At 40.9% G+C, this 27806-nt stretch overlaps 1 protein-coding gene across 1 annotated transcript in view; it reads right to left on the reverse strand.

The window, feature by feature from the left end:
- SLC16A10 (solute carrier family 16 member 10) overlaps positions 1-27014 on the reverse strand; it is a 66000-nt gene extending 38986 nt beyond the window's left edge. The window contains exon 1 of the mRNA XM_053973908.1: positions 26166-27014. Coding sequence (XP_053829883.1) covers positions 26166-26535 — 370 coding nt within the window. The 5' untranslated portion in view covers positions 26536-27014. The remainder of the gene's footprint in view (positions 1-26165) is intronic.
- Positions 27015-27806: the final 792 nt, after the last annotated feature.

Consider the following 27806-nt stretch of genomic DNA (forward strand, 5'->3'; position numbering starts at 1 on the left):
TGTCCAATATAATTTTTTTTTTTTAAAGTCTTGGATTAAAACATGGTTACTTCCTTAATGTAAGCTGGTTTGGGTTTTTTTTTTTAAGAGAAACTATAAAATTTAGTCAAGGAAGCAGTTGTCTCCTTCAAATATCTGATGGGAGTTGAAAGATCTTAGGAATTTTCAATGCCCTATTCCTTTACTGTTCACTGGAAAAACTTTTTATTTGTTGAAAAGAAACCTAAAAACACCACTCTTCCTAGAAACTAATAGTCTTGCTTAAAGTGGGCAAAGATTAAATAATTTCTTGCAATGACACAGCCATTTTTCTTCTGTCAAAAGCAAGAACTGGTACATAAACAGTACAATTTTTTCCAGTTATTATGCATATTAGTACATTACAGAATAGTATAACAGTTATTACAAAAGACAAGCACCCAATTATTTCTGCTGAAGGCTCAATCTCCATGCAAAAACATTTCACTCTGATATCTTAGAAGTGCTAATCTAAATAGAACATTTTACATATGTTCTATTTTATCAGCTTGCTACCTAAGCACTAAGTAGCTCAGCTACTACCACCATGTCTACAATCACATTTACTTCAGTGCTATTTCCAGAACTCTATCAATTAAGGAATTACACCAACAATTTTCCACCTATGCAGTTTAATTCCATATGAATAAGTGAACTATTATTTTCTATTTCTGATTTTAGGGTAAGAGAAGTAGTAAAAATAACATTAAGCCTAACAAAAGTGCTATTACAACAGTAACTGTCACTAGATAATGTGTGAGCAGTTAGATTAACATTAATAACATGTATACAATACAGACATTCACATTTCATACAAAAGAAAAAGTCTCACTCTTGTAATGATCTAAAAAGCTCAAGGCATAGTGCTACCTTCACCAACCAGTAAATTACAGCTTCTGAGAGAAGAAAAGGGCAGAAAAAGCAACAGAACAATAAAAAGGGTGTTAAGTGTATTACATGCAAGTTCCTGAACAAAGTTTTTGATTCCTGCTGCTCATGGAGTACAACTCTACTGAGCTTGGCCAAGGGCTGCTGCCAGCACCACAAGTGACCTTAGCAGGTTGTGTCTTCTGTCAAGCTCCTGATGCTCAGTGCTGGGTTATGCAATGCAAGATTGGCTGCAGGCACACAGGGGCATAGAGAGGCAGTGGCAGGACAGGGAGGCCAAAGAGCATCCTGCCCTGGCTTCCCCCAGGCCCACACCAGGAGCCTTCATCCCTGACAGCTCCAGCCTGTCTCTATGCCCCAAGGAGCACTGGGGTGCAGGCAGGCAGGAACCCAAGCCACAGGCCCAGAAGAGGGGACACTCTGGCCTGTTCTCCTTGATCTGTCCCAGGAGAGCCTGAGCTCCCACATCCAGGTGTGCCTATGCCAGGGCACCTTCAGAATGGAGGGAGACTGCGGACCTGGGTCATGGGACACACTGAGGGAAAAGCATTTCAGAATTACACAATTAACTTTAGGGACATTTAGGGGATGAACCAGGGAGATGTTTAGGGGTTTTGGGAAGGAACAAGTATGGAAAAGTAAGAATTATGAGAGGGTAAAAAGCATTGCCCATATGTAAGCAGTTTCCTGGCTGGTATGGTCATCTCACCATGCCCTGCCCCTGACCAGCACAGCCTGTCCTGTCTGCTTGCTAAACTCCCATTTAAACTTCTCCTGGTCAAGGCATCTGTGTTCATATCTGAGTGTCTGAAACAAGCACCTGGAAGGATCCACATTGCAAACATGTATAGATATATTATAAATACAGATACACACACATTCACACTACCAGAACTCCATCCTGTTCAGCTAGAAAGGGGAGTAGGATGACACCAGTAGTGCTGTGTTCATGTGAATGTTGCTATTTGGGTGCCTGTCAGTTAATTTGTGTGGCCAGCTGTGCACACATGTGTACGTGTGGTGTGCACATGCACTGTGTGAGGGTGCCTACAGGAAATATTTTCAGCCTCAGTGCTGGCTACACCAGGGACACAAAGCTGCAGCAGCTTCATTGCTCTAGGGCTGTCAGATCTGGCCCGAGATTTTCCCAAACACTTAAAACTAGTGACATAGCAAAGTTCAGTAGAGCTGGCTAAACAAGACATTTCCAATTCTGAAAGTCCAGTTCTAATTCCACCATCTTAGCAAAGGAGTTTTCATGTACAGTGTCCACTTGGCAAGTTTGTCCTCCTGAAGAGCCACTGTAGCATTTACTCCCAGCTACTATAGAGTTAACTGAGGTGTCATCAGGAGCTCTGAATTGTACCAAGTGGTAAGAAGGCATTGCACTAAAATCCTGCTGGAATTGTCTCTGTCAGGTAAATTCACAAGTAGCTTTTATACTCATAAAAAGAGCACTATTCCATCATAAAGAAAACCTCTGGGAAGCCCTGCACTTCCTCCCAAAGACTAGCACAGCATAAGAATTGCTAGGATGGTACACTTTCCTTGCAGCAACTGGAATACAAGTTAGGGAGCTCAGCAGCTGTTCTAAATTTCCATGAAGTCCAAATGTCTACACAGAAAAAACAAACAAACAAACAAACAAACAAAAAAAAAAAAAAAAAAAAAACACAACCACACACCAAAAACCCACTCCCAGACTTCCATGCCTGATCCCTAAACAGAAATATGGAAATTTGTTGTGCATTGCTTGACCTTGATAGCATAACATAATGTAAACTAGCACTAGGTAAAAGTAATCAAACAACATGAATTTTATTAGCATGCCTGCTCATGAGTAGTGTTGGAGAATTTTCAAATAAGACTGCAAACACAAGTATCAATCCAACAGACTGCACAACTAATTAACTACTGGGAGTGCAGACAGCAAAAAAAGCCTGTTTTTTAATTACTCTAAAATTATTACAAACTACACTATAGCATGTGCGTTTCAAAGAAAAGCTGTTGACACTCAGCATCCCCCAGCCAACTCAAAGAAAACAAAGAATCAAAAGGCCTGATTGGTTTCAATTTGGGGTGCAGACTGGAGCACAGAAAGCCCTGTGGCTTGTGCTTTATTCAGTGAAAAGCACTGGGTGCCAAAGGAGGATGAAATCAGCAGTAATGTGAGAAGCCTTTGGCAGTTCAAACCTGGTAACAACCACCCCACCGTCTCCAGAAGGAGGTGGCTGCTCTTCAGGGAGTTTCTTTAAGGGAAACAAGAGAAGCTTCACTGTACAGGGAATGCACATTCAGCCCACAAGAGAAAGTGAATCGAGAGACTGAAACTGAGGAGTTGTTAAGTGTTGAGCAGGTTTGTAATATCTGAGGATCGGTAATTCTGCAGGTATGAACAAGACGGGAGTTGCAATACCAAAACCAAGAAAAGCATTAAGCTAATAAGCTCCAACACTAAAGCTAGTGTGGCACTGGAGTCTTGTGTTTCCTTTGGCACCAGCAAGGTAGAGAAAGCAAAAAAAGGGGAAGAAGGAAAACTAGGCAGATTTCTCGGATGACAGGATAGGAGCAAAAAGATTCTAACAAACTGAAGCCCTATACAAGAATGTGTAGGTGAAGTAGCTACCCAAACAAAAAGGGAGTAATTTTAATAACAATTCAGGCAATAGATCTGAAAAGCATATTTTAAGAGTTTAAGGGGTATAACAGATGAGAAACTGCTATTGTGGATCGGAGGCATGTGTTCTTTCCCTTTTTGTACAAATGCAGAGACACGGGAACATTACAACTAATTGGACAATGAATGGGAATGCCTGGGTGTGGAAACACCAGAAAGAATAGCAGGAGAAAACAGCAGCACATGTTGATCACACCTAGATAAGCAGATCAAAGATTACTGTACATCTACATATCCACTCCTCAAAATACCCAAGTCAGTAAAACAAGGACTACATTTACACAATAGTAGGGCACAAACTATAGGTTAGGTCATTGAGAGATAATGGTGGCAAGATATACAACAAGATTGAAGTTATAAGGCAGCCAGGAAAGGGAATAAAGAGACTGAGTAAATTCTAATCTCAGTAATGACTCAGAGGTGGAACAGGATTAAGAGATCCTCACCACTGTGATCTCCTATAGGGCACAAAAGCCCAAATTCAGCACATAACTAGCGACCTAAGAAAAAACCCAGCAACATGAGGATTTTGATAGCAGGACTCTCCCATCACTCATTGCACTGGGAGGATTTCTAACAAGACCACTTGCTGCCCAACCGCAGGTACTGAGTACATGGATAGGACTGTGTGCATGTACAGGGATGAGGGTTGGTTAGGTTTTAGGCAAGTTTTTGGGTTGGTTTGTTTTAATTTTAAAAACTGCCTCCCTATCTTCTAATGGCTCACAATGAAGTTGGCTTCAACATTATTCATCATTCAGATGGAAGGAGATTAATGGGACAGGTAAGAGGGGAAAAAAAAGTATACTGTATTAACAGGGGAAACAGTCCATAACTTCCATCATCATATCATTCAGGCATTGAGGAATCACACATACTAGCTTTAGTACTACAGACTATTTTACGTCTGACTCAACCTTTCCCACTATTTGACTGAGGAAAAAATTTCGTTGCAGGAGAAATTCCTGATTTTCTAAATAGCATATAACACTAGCTTATTGTGAAATAAAACCTGATGCAGCAATTTAAATGCCAAACCACTCCAAATTCAACCTTCTTTTCAAGCTGCAATTTAATTCATTCTCTCCCTGGGTATTCCTGGCTTATGAACATCACAATTTAAAGACCAATTCAGATAATTCCATGTACCAATAAAATTATGTTGCATTTTAATACATTCTTAGCCAGTAAGGTACATGTGGTATCTGACATTTAAACTAGACAATGCAATGTCACATGTCACCTGCATCCTTCAGTCATTTCTTAGAATTACTTACTCAACCCAATGACACCAGCAAAAACTAAGAGCTGATAAGAAAGCAGTGAAAACAACAAAGTAAAGCTTGTTAAAAAAAATGGGAAACTAATTAGGAACAAAAATTTGATCTAATAAATTATTCTGCATGAATAATGATCAGCTTGTCAAAATTCATACTGTTTGTTCACGAAGCTCACAGCTGGAAACAGGAGGGATATTTCAGGTCAAGAACGAGGTTCTTTGGCAAAAACTACACAAAGAAGTTTGCACAACTCCTGCCAACATCTTGCTTAGCTTGAGGCAATGCTTTAACTTTCAGGAGCTCTGAAGTGAATCAATTAGGAAAAAAAAAAAAAAAAACACTAAAAAATTTCTAACATAGTTACTAAAGGATTCTGGTTGTTCTACAACCAGTTTACTACTTGTAAGAATATTACAGACTTCAATCACAGAAACTTGAAAATAAAAAGACCCAAAGCAACAATGTTATTTTTACGTGTCTCTCTTCCATTCCTAAATGCAACTAGGGACAGGCTCCTTAGAAGACAGAGGACAAATTCACTCAAATTGCTCATATTCAAGATGGCTACTGTCAAACTGGGCCATTCCTGCTTTTCAAAAGCCTGGAAGGAACAAAGCATGAAAGTCTCTATCAATCTTTCTGTCTTGCCCCTCACCCCCAGTCAGAAAGTATCTTCACATAACCTTGCCAAGGCAAACAGATGATGCCATACACTGCAGTATTGCTGAACATAAATAGTAGGTTCACTGACAATCAGAACTAAATATTTGCTAGGTGCAAGTTGGTAGAAGCTTCAAGACCACCACTCTTTTCATGGCTTTAATATAGCCAGATAAAAGAAAAGTTGTTTTTTTTTTTTAATATAGGGATAGGGAAAAAATCCTATTTTTTTTGTTTGAGAGGAAAAGACCCCAGCATTTCCATGTGGCAAAGATATAACTACAAATTCTTTTTAAAACTACTCCTCAAGAAAAACAAAGGCTCTTCAGTACATAATTAGAAAATTTATATTTTCAAGTATGTTTTCTGCATTTTGCTAATAAACTGGAATAAAACTTAGAAGAACTTATTCTTTTACAAGGTTTATTTCCTTTCTAAAGGAGTACTCTTCTCCCTTAAAAATCTAATTTTTATTCTAGAAAGCACTAAAACAAAACAGAAGTAGTTCTTCACCACAATGAGGTCACCACCTCTGATACAAGACCTCTTCAAAGCAGCAGAACATCATGAACTTTTGCACATCTAAAAGCAGCTTTAAATACTTATCATTCATCAAGCAATCATGAATCCTGCATTAAACTCCCTTTGAATAAAAGGATTTAAGAAAAACAGTGTTTAGATATAATCACTTATCAAGAATTATCTGGATATGCTAAAGCAACATGCCATTCAAAGTATGTTTAACACAGAACTTCTAGCAGCTTTCAACAAAGGGCTCATCTATCATAAAAGATTCTTAGAAAAACAAAGTTTCCATTTGATAAGAGAAGAGCCCTCGGAGGTATGAATAAAGTGGGTTAAAGAAACAAGGAGGGGTCAAATTAGCATACAGAGGAGCAGTTACCAGCAACATCCAGAAGGAATCCATTTTGAGTCCCTTGCCGTTTAGCAATATTAACTAATCACCTGGAAAACAGAGAAGAGGTGAAGAGACAAAATTCCTCATCTTAAAACACAAACTCAGGTGACTGCAGCTGAGAGGTGTTTTTTTTGTTTTTTTGGTTTTTTTTTGTTTAGTGGGCTTTATTGTGTGTTTTGGGTTTTTTTTTGTGGGTTTTTTTTTTTTTTTTTTTTTTTGAGAGAGAGAGACTATATATGGATGATCTAATAAAGTAATTTACTTTTTAATTTATCATCAAACAAAAATGGGATGGGACTCCCAAAATTATCAGAAAGCACATTTAGAACACAAGGAAGCATGGATTATCTTAAGAAAATAAATTTTAATGTTGTATCCTCTGCCACTGAGCATTCTGAAGTTCACAGGTATTAAATGCAATTGATGTCAGTTGGACTTCAGCCTCTCCAAGTTCAAAAATCACAGACTGACCAAGGGGAAAAAGGTGTATAACAGCAAAAATTACTTTTTAAGCTTCATAAGCATCAATTACTAGCAATTTGTAAGCATCAATTACTAGATACAGAACACTGTCTTAGATTAATTTCCAGTGTGAAACTCTCTTACTAAGCATTAAAGACAGACAACTGGTTTTGTGAGAGATAACATGTATTAAAAGGAACACTTTACATGTACCAACTTGTATCACATTGGAAGGCGTGACTGATATGCTGAAGGTCAGGGCTGCTATGTGCAGGGACCTCAGTGAGCTGACAAAAGGGACAACAGCAGACAGAAGGAATTCAGAGGCACATGCAGAGTCTTGTACCTGGGATGAAACAACAGGAGCCAGTACAGACTGCAGGTCAATTGCTTAGACAGCAGATTCACAGAAGGGGACATGTGAGACCTCATGGACACAAGCTGAATGTGAGCCAGCACGGTGCCCTTCAGCAACAAAAACTGACTGCACTCCAAGCTGCATTAGCAGGAGCATTACCAGCAGGCTGAGGGACATGGGCAGTCCATTTTCATGCGGCTCTATCTGGAGCTGGTCTGAGTTTTCTGCGCCCCAGAGCAAGAGACAGACATTGATATATTGGACTGAGAGCAAGAGAAGGCCACCAAGGTAACTGTGGGTTGAAGCACCTAATGCTGGAGGGAAGACTAGCAGATTTGGGGGTTTTCAGCCTTATGAAAAGTTTTGGGAGGCACAAGAAGTGCAGATCTTATTGATATACAGTTACTTTAGAAGTTACTTAAAAGGCAGAGGAAACATAACTATGCTGCTCAAAGGTGCCCAGCTATAACACAAGAGGCAGAAGATGGAGTATGAGATCTCTATCCAAACTTGGCTGGACAAAGGCCCCAAGTCATCTGATCTGACTGAACTTGCTCTGAACAGAGGATCCAGAGATCCTACCCAGCCTATCATTAACACAGACAACATAGCTAGGAGAGTTTTCATAAACAGGGCTATTTCCTCTAAAATCCACTGCCAGTGTGCTTGAAAGGAAAGGTCACAAATCTTCCTTGCAAATTAACAGGAGGATCAGCACAGCCTTACAAATGGAGGCCCCAGAATGTTTTTACGCAATGAGTTTCTTTTCTTCATAGCTACCAAACACAAGGAAGAAGATACAACAGAAATAACAAGCAACCACATTTTTTGATAAATTAAACATTCTTTAGTTTACCCTAGAGGTTTGTTCACAAGTGGCTCAAGTTTATAACAGTAAATAAAATATCAATTTTAATAATTAAATTGCTGCCAGAAAATTACAGAATCTATTACATATTTCAGTCAGCAGCTCCCAATTCTCCTTCGGAGAGTTCTCATACCACTGAAGACATTGCTTTAAAAGACAAAAGTTGAATTCAATTATTCAAAAAATCTTTATAATCAGGTTTAGCGCCAAGTCAGTTTCTTTTCTCAAGCACAGTCATGCCAGTGAGCACACTGACACAATGCAACCACTCAGTCACAGCAACACAAATCCCATTTTAAAAAAGCAGTAAATCACACAGCCAGGGATGTATGCAATAAGTAGTGTGCAAAATAAAAGCCCCCGCTGCTTCTTATTATGCCATGTTCCTGGTTTGCATTCAAAAGTTAGGGTCTGGAAGTTGTATCAAGGCAGGGGTTGGTCCCTTCTCCCATGCAGGAAGTCACAGGACAAGAGAAAATGGCCTCAAGTTGTATCAGGAGAGGATATTGTGAACTGCATATTAGGAAAAATTTCTTCCCCAAAAGGGTGGTCAGGCATTGAGAACATACTGCCCAGGAGAGTGGTGGAATCACCATCCCTGTAAGTGTTCAAAAACCATGTGGATGTGGCACTTGGGGACACACTTTAGTGATGGACTTAACAGTGCTGGGTAAGTGGTTTGGGTTTAGAGATCTTCTCCAACCTTATTAGTTCTGACTGTACAATACATGTACTGGTTCTTTTGCATACAATAACTTCTTCATAAAATTCAGAATTTGAACCATCTGGGTTTAAAACCAACTTTCAAGTGCTCAAGAAAGGTATAAAGCAATTCTAATTAACTCTAAATTAGAAATAAAAAGGCATTGGGAAATACCAAATTAAGGAAGCCTCTACTAGCAGTAGTCCAGGAAACTCAAAGGCAACAGTGGGGGAAAAAGTAACCTTCTTTTCAATTTATTCTGCTTTTGATATGCTGTACATAGTGCGATACTCCTGACCACCAAAAAATGTCAAGAATAGGTCATTTTCTTGTTTGCACAACTGCATTTGTGAAGACCCATAAGTTTGAAATAACATACTTCTGCATTTTATACCAATTTATTCAAAGACTTTTTTGATAGATCTAATTCTAATTACTCTAATATTTTCATTATCAATATACAATTCTGCAATGACAAATACAATAATGACTTTTCTCCCATGATAGATTTATTTCCGCTGTGTGCAGCTCTTATATTTTTTTTAAAAGCACTGGGGTTATGCTGTGGCAGAAACAAACCTGCAAACAGTAGGCTGGGTTTGATTCTACTTTTGTAATTTCCTAAAAGCATCTCTGCATTCAGAAACAGAAGTCCCTGACTGTAAAAGCAAATGCTGTTTCTTTCTTATGTGCTGAAAATAAAACATGGTGCATTTGCAGCAAGTACCTGTGACAGTACATAGCTTTTACACTTCCACTGTAACCAACCCATGGATGATATCTGGACAGTGACTGGAGGAGGGCTCTGAAACCTCCATGCCCATTCTGAATACAAGCCAAACAACTTCCAGGGATCACAATTTGTCCCTAAAAAATATCAATAATAGTGTCCTTATATATGGAGTCTGCTATATTCTGATGTTTTGACAATAGTTAAAACAAACTGAAGGGGAATAAAGAAAGCTTACCCTTTTAAGCTGAGGAAGTTTCAAACAGAGATTCCACAATAAAGACTGTCTATAGGACAGAAGTGCAGTTCTCATTGACAGGCAGAAACATATTGCATGAAACAATTACTTCCAATCAGAGTACTTAATCCAAGTTAACCCAGGATATTGTAATCACTTTGCCAGAATCTCTGTGGAGTTTTGATCAAACATGTAATGTATTAGACATTATTATAAACAGTGTAAAAAAATCTAAATGACTATATACTGTTATTTGTGAAGACCAGACACAGAACAGGAATTTGAAAGAGAAATACAGATTTTTATAGCCTCAAAAAAATGCATTGACTGCCCATAGCAACAATCTGCAGAGACAGAAAATACCCATCAGGAGAGAAAGATCCAGGAACCCTTGAAGTACTCCTTAGTTATCCTGCAAATAAAAGGTTTTGAAAATTATTTAACAGACATTTTATTGTACAGGGGAAAATTTTGCATGTGTTTGAGGCTTGCTTGCTTATCTAGTTATATCTGGGCTCTGATGTTTCCAGATATATGTGTGGGGGAGGAAGTCTGCTCCCAGACCCAGTGTAGAAGACTCCAGGGAGGTCAATGCCACTGAGCAGGAACTATGAATGATAACTCCTAACACCTCCTTCACACTGCTCTCCAAAGGCAAAGGTGGTCTAGGACCACCAGTGAAAAGCAAGATGACTTTCAAATACCAATACCCTAAAGCCATAAATCACGAGGCCATGCAGTTCTGAAGAACTCAAAGAATTTTGGACACTAACCTGCCTAAGTTGTGTCAAATGAAGGAGAGTAAGGAAAACTGCTGTAATGTTACAGGGTAGACAGTCTAGAGCTAAAAAGCACAAGCCTTCCTCTACATCTAAATCAGAGGACCAACCCAAAATAACAGTTACTTCAAACCCAAAATGTTTTGGTCATTCAAACCAGCAGTACATAGTGCATCTTACTGCACATACCTCCTACCGTTGTACTGCCAGAAACATTGACAAATTTCAGTCTCCAGCTTAAACTTCAGTTGATAAATAATAGTAAAACTCATAAGGGTGTCCCAGTTTTGGCTGGGACTACACTACAACAAAGGGGAAGAAATAATATTTATCTCCACTGCATATATTTCTATATTGCAAAGTTCAACTGCAATAATTAGGAATAAAAGACTGAAAGCTCAGAAGCTCAGCTGCTGTTCATTTGTGGTTAAACTTTTTTTAATAGTTCACCAGTTCTGACATCTCCATAAACTTACAAAACTAATTTCTTTAAGAGCTAAGATCTCCTGCTCAGCAAGCAATTATCCCAAGATTAGTGTCTGGTAATTAATTTATTCTCTTCAATGAGCAGAAATAATAGGAATTGGGTTTCTGTGACTTAAGCAGCTCATGCTCAGTTACCACCAGATGCTCAAAGTCATCACAATGAATCAGAGCGGGAAAATACATTAATTGGATTAAGTGTTACTTCTACATTTCCCTCTTTTCAGTTGAAAGTGGAGAACATCTTACCTCATTTAACATAAGGAACGTAAAAGTAAATGTAATAAGAGTAGTAAAACTATTAAAATAACAGAAGAGTATTTCCACTTTCCTGCATTTCTGCTCTGGTTTGAGAGATCAGAAAAGCAGACAGCTGCAAACAGAAACTGTAGAATTCATCTTGGTAATTCTCATCAGTAAAGTAACAAGAGCTGATAAACACAGGAACTCAGAAGACCTGACAATTTTCTGCTGAAGATCAACAGCACAACAAAATCTTGAGATTAATTGTCTAGATAACATTCTTAAGGAGAAAACTGAACCATTTCAGGAAGGAAAAAACAAAATTATTCTTCAAGCCATTTTCTAACAGAGCAGCACTTATCTTTCCAGATACTGCCCATATACAGACAATAACAGTTAGGAAAAGAAGGAAGTGGCTCTTCATTTCCATGCAGATACCCAGCAGTGCCACTGGTTGTCTACACCTGTTTAAGCCAAAACCAGGCAGCATGCTATTCCAAACTATTTTCACAGCAACTGGTCTATTTCAAGAGAAACTAAGGGAATTACAGAACAAAACAGTAAAAAAAAAAAACAACCAACCAAACACACACAGCCCTCCAACACATAAAAGATAGAATATTCAAGTTAAATAAATGATAAAAACAAAATAGAAACATTTTCATATATAATATGTATTGAGCATATAAAAAAGTGAGTACCAATGGGATTATAATCAAGTTTTTTTACATCAAGAGATCAGCAAACAATGTCTAGGCTTTCAGATTCAATTTTTCTGTTGTTTTATTTAACCTCTAATACCAACATAAATGTAACTACAAATTCCTTGTTATAGCTAATACCTTCAAGTTTTAACTGCTGCAAGCTCTTAAGTGGTTTCCTTAGAATAAGAAAAAACAATATCAGAATGATTCCACTTGTACTTGGATATATCCACCTAAAACCTAGTTAAATTATTTACCTATTAGACAGCTTCCTCCTAAAAAAAAGGTTCCAAATTTCATTTACAAGTATTTGGTTATCCTCCTGAGATGCAACTAATGCATGACCAAAAGCCTCAAATAGCATATTAGCCCAGCCAACACTTAAAAAAAAAAAATTGAGTGGCAGGTACCAACTGGCATCTCTCAGATACTTTGGCAAAGCATTAGGTCCTGCCATGACAAATTTCAGAGAAGCAATGTACTGCTTCAGAGAGGAAGCAATTTGCAGTTTCCAACTTCTACCAAATGTGGGACTCAGCATGAATTACCTCTCCCAGAGACAGGACATAACTGGCTGGCATCTATGTATGCCAGCAGCTCTATAACTGTGCTAAGACCAAAACTGGAAACAAAAAGGTTAAAGGGCAGAGGTGGGGTGGGGAGGACACACCAAGCAGCTCTATCTTGCCTCCAAGAAAAAGCTTTACAAGTCTACCAGTTCTGGTTGGTAAATTACTTCAACTTTCTGGATGTTTTCACACTGATTTTTTAATCCTTCTTTGTAGCCTAACTTTGCTCATCAAGAAACCACTCAATCATACCTGGAAAAGCTGCCTATAACTACCTCATATTTGGAAACAGATGAAATGGATCCAGCGCCTATAATTACAGTCTAACTGTTGGGAGTTATATAAATGAATTTAAGCATTCCAACTACTAGATGAATTAACCTTTCAAGAATCATTCAAAAGTGTTAGCCGTGAAGTCAGCATCAGCCTGTTTTCCATATGCCATGAAGTAAATTCTAGAGCAATTAGAAGCTGAAGCTCATACAACATCACATGGAAGACCCATCAGCAATTAGAGCTAAATTACTGTCTACATACAAGATCAGAGCATCAAAGAGTGCCACAGGGCATTGCTTTCTGTATCCATCCTATCAGGCTCTGATAAACCTTCAAAAGAAAGATAACTTTGGCAATAAACCCCTAAAAATCCAAGTAACCAGGTTTGTAAATGTGACCTTTAAGAAGCATGGACTGGCGTGCATGTCATTGCAGATCCTGTTAGAGCAAAGACCACAAAGATGTACCACATACTCATAAGGGTATGACAGTACTTTTTGGTGTTCTACAGGACACCTAGAGCTGGATTCAAAAGCACCGGAGTGAGGATGCCTGTGTGAGTGAGGAGTCAAAGCTCCCACTAGAGGCAGTGGAGATCTAGGCAGCACAGCTTGGGTTAACTGTAGAATTTCAGCCCACCCTAAAGTTAAAAGCTGGCATCTGCCCAGCTGAGTAATTCTCCACAAACCACTAAATGTACTCCACAGACCTCCATCTAGTATAATCTGCCAGCTGAGTTCCACACCTTGCCAGTTTTCTCCAGGTGTAACACCACTCTTGCATATTTTGCATCACTGCCTGAAAACGCCACCCAACGTACCAGTGCAGCAAACACAGACAAACAGAGCGAAGCGAAAGGAAAAAGCCACCAATGAAAGTAAAATGCACATTACTGGTACAATGTGATGCCAAGCATCACAGAATGTCTGGCACCAGTGCCATTTAGGAAGACTGTGTCTCATGTCAGTATACATCATGACTTTCAGAACATAAAAAAAACCTCCAACCATTACATTTGCTTCAGCACTCCCATAGTGACCCAGATAAAAACATGAAAAAAAGGTAAGGGAGAGGAACAACTATATATAGCTTACCCATTTATTATTTTAACACGGGCCAGATGTAACTACTGAGGACAAAAATGTACATGTAATACTTGAAACTCGCCTTCAGTTGGAGACAAGCATATGAACAAACCAGTTCTAAAAGCCTATGATACTGTCTTGTATCACAAAATATTCGTGGTACCCTTGTCTTACACTAAACTGAAATTCATTACTTACAGAATTACTTATTTCAGAAGCTATGCCTGTCTAAGCGAAACCAATTGCACACAGGAAAGTGCTTTACACTTATAAAATTACTTCATTAAAAATGGAGAGGTAGCTAAAGACAAAAAGTAACAGCCAAAGCAAACAACAGTGCCAATAAATCATAGCTGTACAAGCAGTACAAGTCAGTTTAGAAGACAAGCACTTACATAAACAAGCAAATCTGTGTGGATGCAGCATTCTCAATGGAGGGTGGCTTAACAAGATGTCCCACTTTTAAAATAAGCAGATACCTTTGATCTCCTCTTCACCAGTCCTAACAATAAGTGGAGGCTCCTTTTTCCTTCCTCTGCATTTACTCTAGTCCTGAACTCCACTCATTTCAACTATCCTTGTGTAAACACTGCTAAGCTGTTCTGTAACTACTTCTTAGCCTCCCACTAAACACTCATTTACTCCCCCAATCACAAACTGTTCATCCCACTATTCAATTGATGTCTGTTTCACACAAAGCTATACCCAACCCTTCACCAAAAGGTTGGGCACTTCAGCCACTTATTTAAGAAAAAAGGACTTAATTAATTATATAATTTCACACTTGGCAAGATTACCTTAAAATGAATTCACTCCCAAGCTATGAGTTTTGCACAAAAGATAGGTGGTAGTTCTGGCAATAATGACATGGAAAGTCTGAGAGAAAAAGTTAGTTCATGGCCCCTGTGATTTTTCCGTCATGCAACTGAAAATTCATAAAAAGCAAATAAACGGAAAGGCAAATCATATCCTGGGGTGCAGCATCGCCAGCCAGGCAAGGGAGGGGATTGTCCCACTCTCCTCTGCACTGGGGCAGCCTCACCTCGAGTCCTGTGTGCAGCTTCGAGTGCAACAATATAAGAAGGGTATTAAGTGTTAGAGAACATCCAAAGGAGGGCCACAAAGATAATGTAGAGTCTATAGGGGAACCCCATATGAGAAGGGACTGAGGTCACTTTGTTCATCTTGATGGAGACTGAGGGGAGACCTCATGGCAGTCTACAACTTTCTCATGAGGGGAAGAGGACAAGTAGACACTGATCTCTTCACTCTGGTGGCCTGAGGGAATGGCCTGAAGCTGTGCCAAGGGAGGGTTAAGTTGGGTATTAGGAAAAGCTTCTTCACCCAGAGGGTGGCTGGGCACTGGCACAGGCTCCCCAGAGAAGTGGTCACAGCACCAAGCCTGACATAGCTCAAGAAGCATTTGGACAATGTTCTCAGGCACATGGTGACTGTTGGAGTCACTGTTACTCATTTCTAAGTACAACCACTCTTAATTACCTTCTGGAGTCCACTGAGCCTTCCCTACTTCACCTTTTAGTTTAACACAGAAGAAAAACAGTAACCAGGTTTTAAGCCATTGGAACCAAGTTGCAGTATCTTAGTCACAGAAAATTTTCTCTTTCAAAAAACCAAGTTAAGTGTGTTGAAGAGGAATTCCAGAACAGTTTATGAAGCACTCTATAGATCTCTGCAAAGATGAAGAAAAAGCAGAGCCCTCACTCTCTTTTGTTAAAGCAATGTCTTGATAAAAATAATGAAAGTCTTCATTTTAAGAGTGCTGTTTATATTATCCCCGCACAATAAACACTGCAATCTCTCAGACTGAGATCCTACCCCAAAGGGCTAGCACTCTGTTTCCAGAGAATTCACACTGCTTATAAATAGCAAGCTGTGAGAAATTGTAAGATTTATCACCTTCGGAAGACAACATAATTTCAATTTGAAAATTTGCTACAAGTTTTAAGTTTCTATCCTTTCCATTCTGATCCATAACTGAAAACCTAGAGAAATACTGTCCCATTAAGAATCCACACCCTTTTTTGTTTGAAACTCCAGAACAACCACATAGATCCAGATGGAGGCAGTTTTAAAGACATGACAAAAATTTTCACCTCAGAAATGTTAAGCTTACTGTTTATAGCACCTCTCTTACCTACTCTGATCATGAAAATATGCATCTGGAATGCAGGTAAGTGGGATACCACATAAACAGAAAAGAAATATCAGTTGTTCAGACAGTATCCTAAAGAACAAGCAGCAGCGTAGTTTGTAGAATATCCGCCCTTCTCAACCTGTATTTTCCCAATACAATTACCCTTAATAAATACAACTAAATTACTTACAAAATATTTTAAAATATTTTGACCAATTGCTGAAATATTGACATTTTCAGATAAAGTTATTAATATAGTATACAGTTGCTGGAACAGACCTCAATGCAGAGACTGAGCATAACATACTTTAAATGTATATGTAAATGTAACATACTTTAAATAAAATACTTTAAAAAACATACTTTAAATATGCCTTAAATCACATATACAAAAGATTAATACTGCAGCATGAGGTTGCATAAATTGCATGCAACATATTATTTTCTTTGCCTAATATCAGAAAAATAAAAAAAAGGCAGAACTCTAGAGCTGGGCCACGCTGACTGCATACAAAGACTAACATTGTCCATACCAATTTTGTGCAGTTCTACTACAGCCTTCCCACTAATTTACCCAATTCTGTCCCAGTCCCCCCACACACCTTCAAGGCTCAGTGATTTCACTGCATGAAACTAAATATTCATTAAACTGCTGCACTACAAACAAAATACTTTGATATGTACAGAGGTGTAAAAAGCTGATAATGCTTCACGCTTCAATTTGTAAAAAATGGGGTTACTCTGATAGGATTAGAAAATACATCCCAAGCTTGCACATTTAAGCTTCCAGAAAACTTCCTAGTGTTGATTTAATTTTCTAGATCACTGCCAGTACCCAGCTGTGGCAGAAATTATAAGTTGAGGGTTCTAATTGCTTTCAAGTCTGGAATGCAATGCTGGGTTTTGAAGAGCCTAAGCTAAATAAATATTTCAAAGGTAAGAAATTACTTGAAGTTATAAAAGAACAAAGGGCAACTTGAAATTCCCTTTTGTGTGCCAAAATCATAAAGGCTTTCTTTAAACTGCATACCTTCAGTTTTGTCACACACATGACAACTTAATCCAATGAACTCAAGGGGCCACAGGCAGTATTTTCACAGATAAATCGAAGGAGAATCCAAAAGTCATCATATAAATAATATACTCAAGATTCTAAAATATATTATCTAGCCATACTAAATCAACTTTCTGATAAGGCTGTTACTCTGAACCATGACACATACCATTGTCATGTCCAAAATATGCACCACAGTTCAGGCTCTCAATTTCAGTCTCATGTGCTTTGAGGTTAACAGCATCTTTAGGTAAGGCACTGCTACCACACCTTCCTTCCTCTCATAAAAACAAGCAGCACTGTAGAAGCACATGTCATCAGCCAGTTCTAACAACTTTGAAACTACTACAGTATGCACCAAACTGGAGCACACTGACAACAAACAGGCTCAGTCTGACCAGTGGAACCCACTGAGATTGCTCCAACCCCAGCATGTTCAGTTACAACACAGGATCAAGTTACTGTCCTAGAAAGCCCTGGCTGTGTACCCTAAGCACATTTAGTGCTTCCAACTCTTTGGACAAGAGCTACAGGCCTCCTTGGACCAACCAAATAAATTTGTTTCACACTGATGTCCTTGTTGCTCAACTGCTCACTGTGTATGTGGCTTTGCTGCTATCCCGACTCTAATCTAGAACAGGCTAAGCAGCTCCTTAAGAGACACGAGGCTAGTACTCACCTGGGTACAGAAACCAAAGAAGGCAAAGTCACAGAAGTCAGTCCAAGGACAACAGGCAGGTTTGGAGTGCTGATACCAGAAACAACACGGACAAACGTCTCCAAAGATACAGCCCATCTCCAGCATCTCAACTCACTCAGGATCACTTGGTAATTAATACTAACCTTCTCTTTTCCTCTTGAATTCTTTCACTCTTAAGCTTTCAATGCAATATAGGAAGTGTTAAAACGAGGACATTGCTAATTAGAACAATCTCTTTTGATGTTGTAGTTAAATAAAGTGGGGATTTTTGGGTTTTACTTTCTTCAAAACAAACTTTCCTACCTGGTACACAAGAACACTGTTCCTGTTTCCATATAATGAATTTGCCACTAAGAAAGCTGTGTTTTGGTCCAAAAGAAAGGACTGCTCATTCATTCTAGAATGCAAAAGCTTAAAGATCACAGTTTATTTAGAGCATTACAACATAGTGTTTTATCCTTGCTCAGTTATAGCACTGATAAAATACAGCTAAAATTATGTGGTAGCACTATCAACATACTTCTTTACAATGAAGTAGGAAGACTTATTTTATTCACTCAGTGCATTTTCTATTTGCAATATTTTTATTGAAACATCTTGAAAAAATGGCTAAAACCCAGTTTAGGAGCCAGAAGACAATCTTTACTGCACGTTTTACAAATCAATTCCCAGAGGACAACAGCTAGAGACTACGAAAATTAAATTAATAGTTAACATGTTTTGAATTACTTATTATCCCTTCAATCTATGCTCTTAAAAATGCAAAAAAAAGAAAAACTATTGGGTACTTGGAAGAGAAACAAAGTACAGCTCTGCTGAATAAAGCACACTGCAGAAGATAAACAGCCCAAGATTGCACTACTTCTGCTTACTCAGAAAAAAGGCAGCAAGGAAATTGCTTTACAACTTCCAGTCTAAGTACAAGTCCCTACCATCTAAGTGACACCATGTTCCATGGAATTATAGACATACTGCTGATAACAAAGAGGCTGGGCTCAACATCTCAGTAATCCCTTCCTCTGTGTGGGAACAAACTAGCACTGATCATTTTTAAATTGGTCCCATCCTGACTAAAAGGCTGCTATTAACTTAGCTATTAGAACCACTCATTCCTATCCAGTTCCCATGAAAATTAAAGGCAATATCCAAAACAGCTGCTGCTATTGTAATAAATTAGATTTCTGAAATGAAAACAGATAGTACAAGATCACAAGGGAGTGTTTTCTCAGAATTGTCCTTTCTGTACATATTTGCTGAAGATTGAACGGCAGTGGTCTAAGGCTGCATGGTTTGTTCACAAAATTAAAGAATAAAAAAAAAAGTCTGTGGAGCACATAAGAAAGAACCTATATCATTCCTTCACACAAGGACTATTTTAAAACCAGGCAGTTATATTATCAGTGCTACATTAGCTTGGATGCAAATAATCAGTGCATCTCCTTCCCTGGAGTTCACAGAGCAGAAGCAGTTTCAAATTGGGTAATTACTTGCTGAGCATTATAGATGAGTGTTTATTGAAAATCCTTATTTTCCTTAGCACTACACTGCAATAAAAGAATTTTCTGAATATTTTTCTCATTTCAAAGCATGATCTTTAATGAATAGAATTCTACTAAAAGAGCGTGGCAGGCAGCAGGCACTCAGACACCTGAGGAGGTGTGCGCTGGTGCAGTATGTATGTTACCAGGTGAGGGAAAGGTGGGAGGGGGTCAGCACAAAGCACAACACTGGAGGTGACAATGGATTGACTTCACCTTCTCTGAGACCTTCAAGAGTCAAAAGCCTGAAACACCAACAATGCCAAAGGTAGAGCAGGTGGTTTGATTACTACTGTGAGTCCAGCAAGGGGCTGCAAAGATAAGGGAACTGGAGCATCTGACACAAGAGATGAGAGGCTGAGAGAGGTGGTGTTGGTTAGGTTCAAGCAGGAAAGGCTGCAGGGGTTAATCTTAGCATGCACAAACACCCCATGAGAGGATGTGAACAGACTGAGCCAAACTCTTCTCAGTGGTATTGTGATGAGAAGCAAGAGGCAATGGACACAAATTGAAAATAGAGAAAATTCCATTTAAAGGTAAGAAAAATCATCTTTGCTCGCAGTAGCCACTGTGGCTACTGTGGAGGCATTTTGGAGGCTGTGGATTCTCCATCCTTGGGCAAGGTCCTTAGATACCTGCTCCAGTAGACATTGCTCCAAGTGGAGGGCTACAGTTTGTTATTATGTCTAATTAACTCAAACTGGCTAAGAGTAAATAGACATATATACATATTATGCTATCATAATTTACAAACAGTGCTTCATACAAGACTAGATAAAAACTCAATAATATAAAGAGAGATCAATAATATTTAAACTTCAAGGATGGCCTTCAATAACACTCCTTTCAGGAGGTTAAAGAAATCATGATAAAAGAAACTGAACATTATCAGGAAATGGAAAGTGTCCAGAGGCAAAAAGACTATGTTGAAAGATGAAATCATGTTTATGGAGAGGCAAGCACTAAGCACAGCTAAATCTTGCTAAGTCTAAAAAAAAGGTTTATTAATAGACATACACATTTTACTAACTTCCCCTTTGAACAGCAGTTATTTAAGGCAACTCAAAAATGAGGAAGGGATCTGAGAAACCTCAAAGAGTGGTTGCCAAAAAATGGATGAGTAAGATGGAATTGAACAGACTACAGGGACCAATTAAACAAAACAAAGTTGAAGAGCAAGGAGTAACACACACTGGAAAACTCCAAAGTCAACTAAGCCTCACTGACTGCAGGTACTAATAATAAGCAGCAAGAAAAACATTATGTTATGCAAATAATGCAAAATAGACAGCACAATGTCATCATACTACATCACTCATGCCAGAAAACAGCAAAGCCTCATTTTGTAACATGACACAGTACCTTTTTTCTCTACCTTACAGAGAGTTAGAGCGACAGAGATATTGACAAAGAAATAACATTGGGAGTATGAAATGTATTTCACATGCAACAAAACAATCATGAATAGAGTACAGTAAAACCTAGAATTTCAGTGGATTCGTATGAAGGAGATTTTAGAGGATATAGTTTTGTCTGACAGGCAGCACACCAGAGCTCATAGCTTGAGGCATGTGGATTTAATGCAGAGCAGTGACAACTGCCAGTCATCTTTAGAATTCTATAGGGAAGTTTCATCACTATGAAATTCAAGTACTGCCTCTAAAGAAAACCATAAAAATTATCTGCTAACTATCTTTCAGACCTATTAGGAAGATTATTCTCCCTAACAAAGCTGTTTGTTGCAAGTTAACCTGCTATTGAAACAGGAAAAACCTAACCAATGTGAAATTCAATATAAGGGAAAAAAAAACCACAAGAAGACAATCTAAGTAATCACTCTGCAGAGTAGTTGACAAGACTACAAGGGAAATGCTCCAAAGGTATAAAGACATTGCATGTGTGTATGGAAAAACAGCAGTGGTATTAGTCATTCTGGTCTAAACAAAGACAGCATACTACAGAAATTGCCTTCAACTTTCCAGTTTGACCCAATCATCATATCAACTACTCCAGAATCTTCATTTACATAGGTATTTATAATCACAATGCCAGGTCAAAGGAGTACAAAAATGACTGCAGCTGAATAAAATGAAACAGTATTTATACATCAGGTTAATTTTCAGGTTAGAATTCGCTGTTGGTTCGCTGCTCTGGTTTCAGTAGCCACACAAGCATGAGAAGGAAAGCAGACTACAACAGCACTGATAATCATGTGCACTATAAAAGCAATTCCATTGTTTCCTCGTGTAGCCACTTTTTGTTCAAAACTGAAGTCCAGCTTTTTGTGGAACTACATCCTCCACTGCAATGTAATCCTTATTGACCAAGGTGTTATACAGCAGTACACTTCCTTGTACCTCACACAAATTATACTTGTGTTCTCTGACAACTTCTGCATTCCAAATTTGATTTACTACCTCTTAAAAAGAAAAGTCAGTTGCTCTCTCATAAACCACATGACACAGGTCCAGCCTGCCAAGGTTCCCAGCTCACTGGATACAGCAGCCCATAGATTTAAAAACGTAAGTGTGGTTCTGAAGGACAGTTACACAATAAGGACTTGAATTACATCAAAATTGCTGATGGTCTTTATTTCTGGAAGAAAACTCAGGAAGATATCAAAAGATTCAAGAAAAGAGTAAATGAAAACTTCAAACTCTTCTGTGAAATTATCTCTTGTAGATCTTTGTAGTCATTCAACATTATCTCTTCAGTATCTGAATTACAGCCTGAATGTGAAAGTAAAATCAGAATTCTCCTCCCTTCCCTATCAAACTCTCAGCAATCCAGGGCCAAGAGTTGTGATGGTGCCAACAGTGTTGAGCCAGCCAATCAATCATCCCGATATCCAGATATGTCACTAAAGGCTGCACCTAAGAGAGCCAAACCCAGAGGCATACAAGCACACAGATAACCAGTCCAGGCAAGGTGAGGTGGTGTTTTCCAGGAACACTGGCTAAAAAAGGAAACACACAGATGCAGAACTCTAATAGCAGTACATGCTCCCTGTGCAGGTGGTACCTGTATGCAGAGGTGTACTCAATACTTGTACATGAGAGAATAATCCAGTAGCGTTACAGAACCAGCACTGCAAATCATAGAACAACTGCAAACACTGCAAAACATAGAACAACAAGCAATTAAAGTAGTGGAACTAGTAATTTTACCTGACTTTTTTTTTTTTAATGAAACCTACCATTTTTCTCTCTGTTGCCACTAGTATCATAGAATTTATTTGCCTTTTGAAAACAAGTATGGGTACTAAATCACATAAAAACCTACATAACAGAGGCAACTATCAAGAGAGCAAAACACGGCACTAGACTGGGCTCACACAAATCTCTGAGATAATGGGATGGGCTCAGTGCCCCTCATCCCAACTCCAATAGGGAAAGGAACCAAGTGCTCTTCCTGTCAGACCCTGGACTGGTCTGGTTCAAATCCTTCCCCTTCAAGAGTGATCAGACCACAGTTGCATTTGAACACTAGAGACCAACTAGGTCTGCCCTATTTTCAAGGACCACGAGCCTCCTGTACTTCATTGCCATTGTTTTTTTCCACCCAACTCGTTCCTCAAACACAATGAATTATGAACAATGAACAGAGTAGTTTCCTGAGACTTCAGACACACCTTTCTAGAAGTTTTATACTTACACTAGGTGCTTTTCCTCTTCTGGAGTTGTGAATCAAGTAGTTTTTGAACAAAAAATGGCTACACAAGGAAACAATGGAATTGCTTACTGCACTACATAAGCAAAGAAATTTGGTTTTCGCTAATATATATACCAAAATACTGAAGGAATTTTTGAACCTTTTATGACAAGTTTTTCCATTAATACTCCTAAATCCAGCAACAATGTTAATTATAGTTCTTTATCTTATTTATCCAGTGCTGATGCTGCATGTTGTAAACTGCCTTGCTCATACTTTTTGTTCCTTCCACTCCTCATCTACAAGGCCGAGTCACTTCTTGACTACATCTTCCTCTATTCTGCCTCCTCCCTTCTTGCCTTTCACACTGATAAACACCCACCCATCTACTAACACCAACAAAAATAGCACAGACTACGATATTTAGTGCCCTCCCATGTTGCCTTGCATTGACTTTTAAGATTCTACACTATGTTATTAAGAGATACCAAAAGCAGCTTTTATTATAACTACTTAATTCCTCTTTTCAGGAAAAATACCAGGCAAGAGACAACTACTGACTGGTCCCAAAAAAGCACACAAAAATCTCTGGCAACACATGTGCTTTTGGCAACAGCTAAGTAAACCTGTAGTAAAAAAAACCAAACTAACAAACCACAAACAGACCTGAATTCTTTGGTACTGTGGATCAACAGCAAAATTCTGGAGAAACCTGGGGTCCTTAAAGAAATTACCTGGAATACTTGTGCCTCTCAAAAAAACAGCATTTCAGATATTTGAGAAATCTTTTTTTTTTTTTCCCAGAAGGATTAGACTATTAAACTTCACTTTCCAAAGCAAAGCCCCACAGCAAGAAAACTTTCATTACAAATTCCAGTTTTCCAATTCATTAAACCTGACTAACTCAGTTACCACTGCCAGGTTTGAGTTGCAATCAGTCCAAACAGAAGAGACTCAATGGATTAAGTATTTGAATCAATACCATGGGAATGATCAGGCTAGACTTTTCTCTAACACTAAAATCATAGTGACTTTTCCCTTCCAGTACCCCAACTCATCAAGGTACTTTCAGGCATCAAAAGGAAAGGAACATCTTTTATCTGCTGTGCTTTTGTTTACAGGAGACTCCATGTATTTGTAGTCCTCCTTCGCATACACACAAGTCATCTAGTCAAGGCAGCTATCTTGCAGTATTTCCCCCAATTTGAACCCATTTGGATTTTAATATAAAAAGCAAAATTAGTGCCTTCTGCCTTACCCAAACCAGAATACATCTGACAAAGCAAAACAAAGTGCAGGTGTAACTTTATTTCCCCTCATATCACTTAAAAAGCAATACAGGAGGTGCTGGCTATATTCTGGACTCAGAACTCCCTGCTCTTCTAAGCAGGATGCAAAACAACAAGGCTCTAAAGCCAGGTTCCATTTCCCCCCACTGTTTTCTGCAATTGGGCAAATTTTCAAAAACATGAGTGGAGCACACCCACAATCTCACCTCACTTAGACACCAGACACCTTCTGGAAGGCAGGAGATAATTTCAATCTTTCTCTTGTTGATTATTTTGACTACTGCACTACCACCTAAATACCTTTTTTATTTTTTCAGTACAAGACAAATTTTAAGAGATTGTTACTACTGAACCAGATACTCAGAAGAAGCAATTTTTACACCTCTGTACAATGAACAGGCAGAGTATCAGCCACCCATTTGCTTCTGCATTTCTGACTGGGCAGGGTCTCCCAGGTCAGTATGCAAATGTTCACAGCATGCTCTTTGAATCTCATTCTTCTCCTGTGCAGGCTAAGGAGCCTAGGCACCTACTTCTGAATGTGCATTTCCCTTCTGAGAAACAGGCACTGCCCAACTTGACATGGAGATGCAGCTTCCCATCTTCCTAGCTCAGGATCACTAGGGAATACACCTTGTATATCACTGCAAAGTGTTCAAATGCTGGGAAGAACATCACTTAATGCTCCACCACAGCTTTTCAGCTTTCCTACTTCAGTCTAAACGCCTGCCCTGGTTTTCTACTTCAGACAAAAATAGTTATTAAGCTGCAGGAGGAAAATTAACTTCTTTGTCTTAACATCTCAACTTTAGGCCCACTTATGCAAGTATTAAGGAAGACATAAATTTCAAGAGGTCTGTAACACCCACTCTGTACCGAAAAAGTTTTCTAGAAGGCTTACAAGTCTGCAAGGCATTTTTTAAGAAAGGAACAAAAATATTAAAGACAGTGTTTATTTTTCAGTATTTAATTTCAATAATTTAACATGAAACTATCCTTTATGGAAGTCAACTTAATTATTTACTATAATAAAATATAATTTTAATTCTGTTACTTAATTTCAATTGTTGTTATTCTAAGAGCCAAAACCTGCATTTCCTCGACTTACAAAGTCAGAGCACAAGACACTTTCCACAGAAAACTTACATAAAATAAAACAGAATGCATGCTCACCTTTTAACTATTTGACACGTGTCTAAAGTGCTTTAGATCAATAACTTGTGAGAGTACTGTTAATGTGCTTAAAGTTTAGTAAATATCATTAGCTTCATACTGGTGAGTTTCGTGACAGTGGTTCCAGCAGTAGATCTTCACATCAAAATGCAGGGTTTGGCAACAGTCAAGCCCATTCTTGACGTAATTTTAAGTGTCACTATACCTCACTCTTAATTAATCATTTAGACTAACCTTTAGGCCAACGGGGGCAGGGGAATAAAGGTTTCTGCGAGGAGAAGTGTGCATTGTAACCCATAATGCACGACAGCGGATGCCTAAAGATGCAGTTGCGGAAGAAGCGAGAGCACACCTGCTCCTCTCCCGCAGCTTCTCCCCCAGGATGCTGCCCCGGGGGCAGCGTTGCGAGCGCGCACGCTGGCAGGGGGAGCCGCCCTTCCCCTCGGGGGGATATTCCCGAGCGCCCCAGCAGGCTCCGGCCCGGCCCGGCCCTCCAAAGGGGTCTCGCTCCTACGGCCCGGGGCTCGGACACTGACGGCCGGAGCGGCGCCGCCGGCATCGAGAGCCCCCGGCCGGGACGCCTCCTGCGCCCGGGCTGCAGGCGGAAAGGCCCGAGGCGGAGCGGGCTGGAAGCCGCCCCGACCCCTTTCCCGGCCGCCCCTCACCTGTTTTGAAGACCAGCTGCTTGTCGTCGCTGCTGCCGAAGAGCCGGAGCATGGAGACGAAGAGGACCCCGCATGAGTTCTGAATGCCGAAGACGGCGCCGTTGCACCACATGGAGGCCAGCATCACCACCCAGCCCCAACCGCCCTCCGGGGGCTCCGGCACCGCAGCGCTCCCGGGGCAGCTCGGGCCCCTGGGGGCCTCCTCCGCCGCCGCCCGGGGCTGGGCCCCGCTCTCGCCGCTCCCGGGGCACCACTCGCCGCCGTTCTCCCGCCGCGGCTCCTCGACTGCCGGTGGGCCGGGCAGGGGGGTCGCGGCGGCGGGGTCTCCCCCCGCGCCCTGCGGCTCCAGCTGCTCGCTCACCGGCACCATCCCCGGAGCGGGCGCGAGAGCCTCCAGGCGCGCCGCTCCCGCCTTCCTTCTCCTTCTTCTCCTCGCGACCTCTCGTCCCCCGCCCGCTTCAGCCCCTGGCCGTGGGGGCTGCGGGCATCCTGCGGCGCGCGCTCGCTCGCTCTGTCTGTCTGTCTGTCTGTCCGCCCACCGGTGTGCGGGACCGAGCGTAGCCGACACACACCCCTCTCTTCCCGCCGCGCCGCCGCCGCTTTATTTTAAAAGGGGGGCTCCCTCGGGGGCGTCAGCGACAAGAGCGCTTCCCTCCGCGCCGATTGGCCGCCGGAGGGGAGGGGAGGAGGGAGGGAGGGGGGCCGGAGAAAGGCAGGCGAAGCCACGCTCCTCTCCAGGGCCCCCCCCACCTCGCCCGCCGCTCCGGCTCCCCGGTGGAGGGGGTGGAGCGGGGCGGGACCGCGCCGTGTCGGCGGCGGCAGCGAGCGCACCGTGCCGCGGCCGCCCGGGGAGGGGGAGCGGGGAAGCGGAGGCTGGAAGTCAGCGGTTAACGGCCGCCAGGAAGGGGGCGGGAGGCGGGCGAGCGCCCCGAGCCTGCACGCAGGTACCGCGCACTGCCCTCGGCGAGCAGAGCGGTAAACAAGCCCCTGGCCCCGCTCCCGGGCCCTGCCCGCTCCCCACGAGGCAGGGCAGCTGCGCCCGGCGGTGTCCCGCCCGAGCTGGGCGAGGGGGAAAAGTCTGAAACTCCCGCCCCGGCCGTTTGCAAACAACAACGAGATAAAGAGAAGCCGCCCCAAAACGCGCAGCCCCCCGCCAAACACACACCCCCACACCCCCCCCTCACACCCACACTCGCCGGCTCTCGGCCCTGCCCAGCGCTCTCTGGCCTCTGCGGAGCTGCAACGCCCACCCTCCTGCCCGAGGGAAGGGCTGCCAGCCCCGGCACGGAGGCGCCCAGCTCCAGGGCCCTCGGGGCATCCGCTGTCCTCCGGGGCAGCTGTCCAGCTCCCCTTGGGACACCCTGTGCCAGGGGAGACCGTGCGGGAGCTGCTTCTGCCCACTTGTCTTTCCTGCTTTTCAACAAAGGAAGAGAAAGTACTTGCTCCTGCACACCTCTTGACATATTTCCCATTTGCACAGGGGCATCAACTCTTGACCTTTCCTCCCCACATCCAGGGAAGTGAGAGGATAGGGAAAGCGCAGGTCAGGAGTGTTAAATGACAAGTTTTTGATTCATGATCCTGCTTCCAAGCTTGCAGACGTGCATCTGTTCCGCTGTTTGGCAGCTACGTACGTTTTTA

The sequence above is a fragment of the Vidua macroura genome, chromosome 3, assembly GCF_024509145.1.
Source record: "Vidua macroura isolate BioBank_ID:100142 chromosome 3, ASM2450914v1, whole genome shotgun sequence".
Classification (NCBI taxonomy): domain Eukaryota; kingdom Metazoa; phylum Chordata; class Aves; order Passeriformes; family Viduidae; genus Vidua; species Vidua macroura.